Source organism: Fragaria vesca, linkage group LG7 (assembly GCF_000184155.1).
Source record: "Fragaria vesca subsp. vesca linkage group LG7, FraVesHawaii_1.0, whole genome shotgun sequence".
NCBI lineage: Eukaryota > Viridiplantae > Streptophyta > Magnoliopsida > Rosales > Rosaceae > Fragaria > Fragaria vesca.
The window spans coordinates 15,415,864-15,419,085 of NC_020497.1; the positions used below are offsets into that span (position 1 = coordinate 15,415,864).

Genomic DNA, 3,222 nt, shown 5'->3' on the forward strand with positions numbered 1-3,222 from the left:
CCTCAAAATATATATATATATATATATATTAATACAGGAATCCTCAGTGCGGACAGACTGAATTCTGCCCGATTGTGTTCATACCAGAAAAACTCAAGTTTGAGGGTCTTAACGATCACCAAATTGGCTGAAATTTTGCAGAGATGATCTACACAAAATTATCTAGATGCTAGACGGTGGAGATGAGGAAATTCGATCGGAAAGTGGTGCAAAAATGGAAATCCACATCGAAACCTTTGGTGCGGACGTCCGCAGCCAATAAGGGCTGTATATTAATATATGCTTATTTTTTTTGTTCTTGTTTCCATATTACTGTGTCAAATATATCAATCATCATTATTTTTGTTTCGACAAATGAAACATACCTGTATGAGGGAAACCAAAAGAAACAAATCTTGCAAACATTGTAGAGAGAATATGAATAGGAAGAAATATTGGATAAGAAAACAGTCCCAGACATACAAGATCATGGCCTTAAATTTGAATAACAAGTCAATTTACAAACAAAAAGTTTAAAAAACCATAACTAATAGTCTAATACCTGTATTGGAGACATGTCCCTCTCAAGATAATCAAGAGGAGTCCAAACAAGAAGCTTTGCACAAGTCTTAGACCCCAAAATACAACTCCTAATGTGCTCCAGTAATTGGGGTCCTTAATCCTCTTCCTCAACCATGGTGAGTAATCTTCAAGATGATATTCCTTATAAGCCCTACCAGGCACATCAACTCCAGCACCTTGACTTGTAACCACAAACCCAAACACAGTAAACCCCATCAGGGTGGCAATAAGGAACAGCATGACTACTAAGTACACCCAAAGCGCCCAAGCAACATGGAAACAAGCACCAACGAACCCGGCTAGAGATATGATCAGCACAACAAAACCAATCACTAAGAGTGGGGTTTGGAGGAAGCTTTCACATGTTGTGCTGCTCCTTGCCATCCATAGACCACCACCAATGATAGGTATTGATGCTAAAAGAGTGAAGAGGTTCAAGAACCCAATCACTGTGTTGCTCAACCTATACATTTGATTAGTTCTCTCTCTTTCTTGGTTCTCCTTGTGGTTTGTGTAGTGTGTACTCTCTTATATATATTCAGGTTCCTTTTCTCTTTAAATGGGTGGCATTGCTTCAAACTACTTTGTGTTTGGCACTGAAAGCTTCAAGAATTCAAAATAGTTTATCCCCCTTTTCCTTGTGTTTGCATGCTTTCCCTGTATTATTGTTGTTAAAGGTATTCCTTGATAAACATTGTTGACTAAATAATTACTTGGCCACAAGGGAATAGAATATATGATCGATCGAGCTTATGTATAGCCTTCTTATCCTCACCCTCACTGGTTGATCGACCTCTAGAAAGCTTCTAGTTATTCAAATTAATGGCTTTGTTTGGTTCTCTTTACGGCTCCACTACACGACCAGTTTTCTTAAGGGGAAAGTTTTCTATTAATTATCTAATCCTAACTTTGGTACGTCGATCATAGAATATGTAATATGTAAAATATAAACATCTACTTGATTCATCTAAATCATCTTTCTGAGTTCTGACAAACTAAAGCTATTCGCTTCAGATTCCTTCATGAAGTTGGTTGTTTTTACTCTTGTGCATGGTAAGATAGATCAGAGCTCTGAAACATGATAAGATCCCTATGAAACATGCTATATATTGTCTATGTATAGCATGCATGTCTCATGAAAGGTCATGCAAATGCATAATCATACATGAAATTAAACATATATAGTTAACAAGCAGAGAAGGCAAACTATATGAATGCAACTCGAATGTTTCGATGCTTCTCACTCTAGAGTTGCAACAGATATGCATTGTCTTAACATATGAATTGTTAGGATCTTTTATAGTAAAAGAAGCAATTATTCCTTCATAAAATTGTTACTTTTTTACATTGAGGAAGAGTAACTTTGCACGCTTTTATAAGCAGATGGTTTAGGTATCTGATTCTTATGGAACAAGGAATATATGCTCGAAGGGCATGATTCATCTTAAGTTCTGAATAACTAAGGATCAAGGAATACTGCTAGTTTAGGCATATGAATTGATCATATTTGGATATAGGAATTAGCTTGGAATACTTATGCTTTGCCGACCATCCTTGCTTTTATGAAGCGGCCAACATGCCCCACGGATCTCACACATACGGGTCCAATAATACTGATACTCCCAGTGGAGATACAAGTATAGGGTTTTAACACATAAGACTTCGGCATTAGTGTGTATGATACTTGATATTAGTGTGTGTGATACCGATCCTTATAAACTAAGGATAACTTTTTACGTACTCAATATGAGATTCTAAATGGCTCTAATTTAAGTCAACTTTTCTAACACAGTTGATGTGATTAATTAATCCTAATGGCATATTCATGTGTTTATTGGAAAATCCCCAAGTATCTGTCCAGTAAGAATGGAAAACGAAACTTATTTTGTTCGTGTGAGAAGGTATGGCTGGAAGCCTGGAACAATATGCACGTCAATGATAATAAATTAATAAGCATCCTGTATATTGGAAATGTCACACACACCAGTACAATTTTACTGATGAGAACACTTCTCCTAAACTGAAATCCAAATAATATTTTCTTTAATATGAAGAATCCATCTATATATATGGTACAATTGGTCTTACTTATCAGTAGCTTTAAGTTTCTTCTCATGGATGTTATCCATTATCCTATAGACAGCAACTGCGTAACAGAATGAAATTGACACTGCTTGGGGCAACAATGGAGAGGCATTTGAGATGAATGCTTGTCTAATTTTGTCATCATTTCCTTCTTCATGGCGTTTGTATATGAAAAATGGTTGCAAATTCCAGGTGTTTGGGCTGCTTATTCATCAAGAATATGTTTGAATAAGATTGGACGAAAACTAATTAGGCATGGGCTTGTTCTCCAAAAATGATTTGAAAAGAATGAAAGCTTCGCGAGGTCGATGGAGTGGGACCTCATGTCCAGCTCCGGTGATGGTAACTAATGTCAGCCCCTTGTATATTTGGCTCCAGCCACCAACCTATGACAATGAAAGATTATTGCAGTCCTTTATAAAATGATTCGGTGCCTGATGTTTTGATCAAAAGCATAATGCAATTCAAGTTTCATGTCGTAAAGAGCATCCTCATATATATATATATATATATATATATACATGCCGGATGTGAAGCGGACCGTCCGCACTCGGACTTAAAGTGCGGACGTCTGTT

At 36.7% G+C, this 3,222-nt stretch overlaps 1 protein-coding gene and 1 pseudogene across 2 annotated transcripts in view; both read right to left on the reverse strand.

Annotated features, from left to right (window-relative positions):
• Positions 1-1,061, reverse strand: part of LOC101301429 — a 16,118-nt pseudogene extending 15,057 nt beyond the window's left edge. The window contains exon 1 of the transcript XR_185258.1: positions 284-1,061. The product of XR_185258.1 is annotated as a tetraspanin-6-like (transcript). The remainder of the gene's footprint in view (positions 1-283) is intronic.
• Positions 1,062-2,488: 1,427 nt separating this feature from the next.
• LOC101302204 (serine carboxypeptidase-like 27-like) overlaps positions 2,489-3,222 on the reverse strand; it is a 4,120-nt gene continuing 3,386 nt past the window's right edge. Inside the window, exon 9 of the mRNA XM_004307353.1 lies at positions 2,489-3,032. Within this exon, the coding sequence (XP_004307401.1) occupies positions 2,892-3,032 (141 nt within the window). The 3' untranslated portion in view covers positions 2,489-2,891. The remainder of the gene's footprint in view (positions 3,033-3,222) is intronic.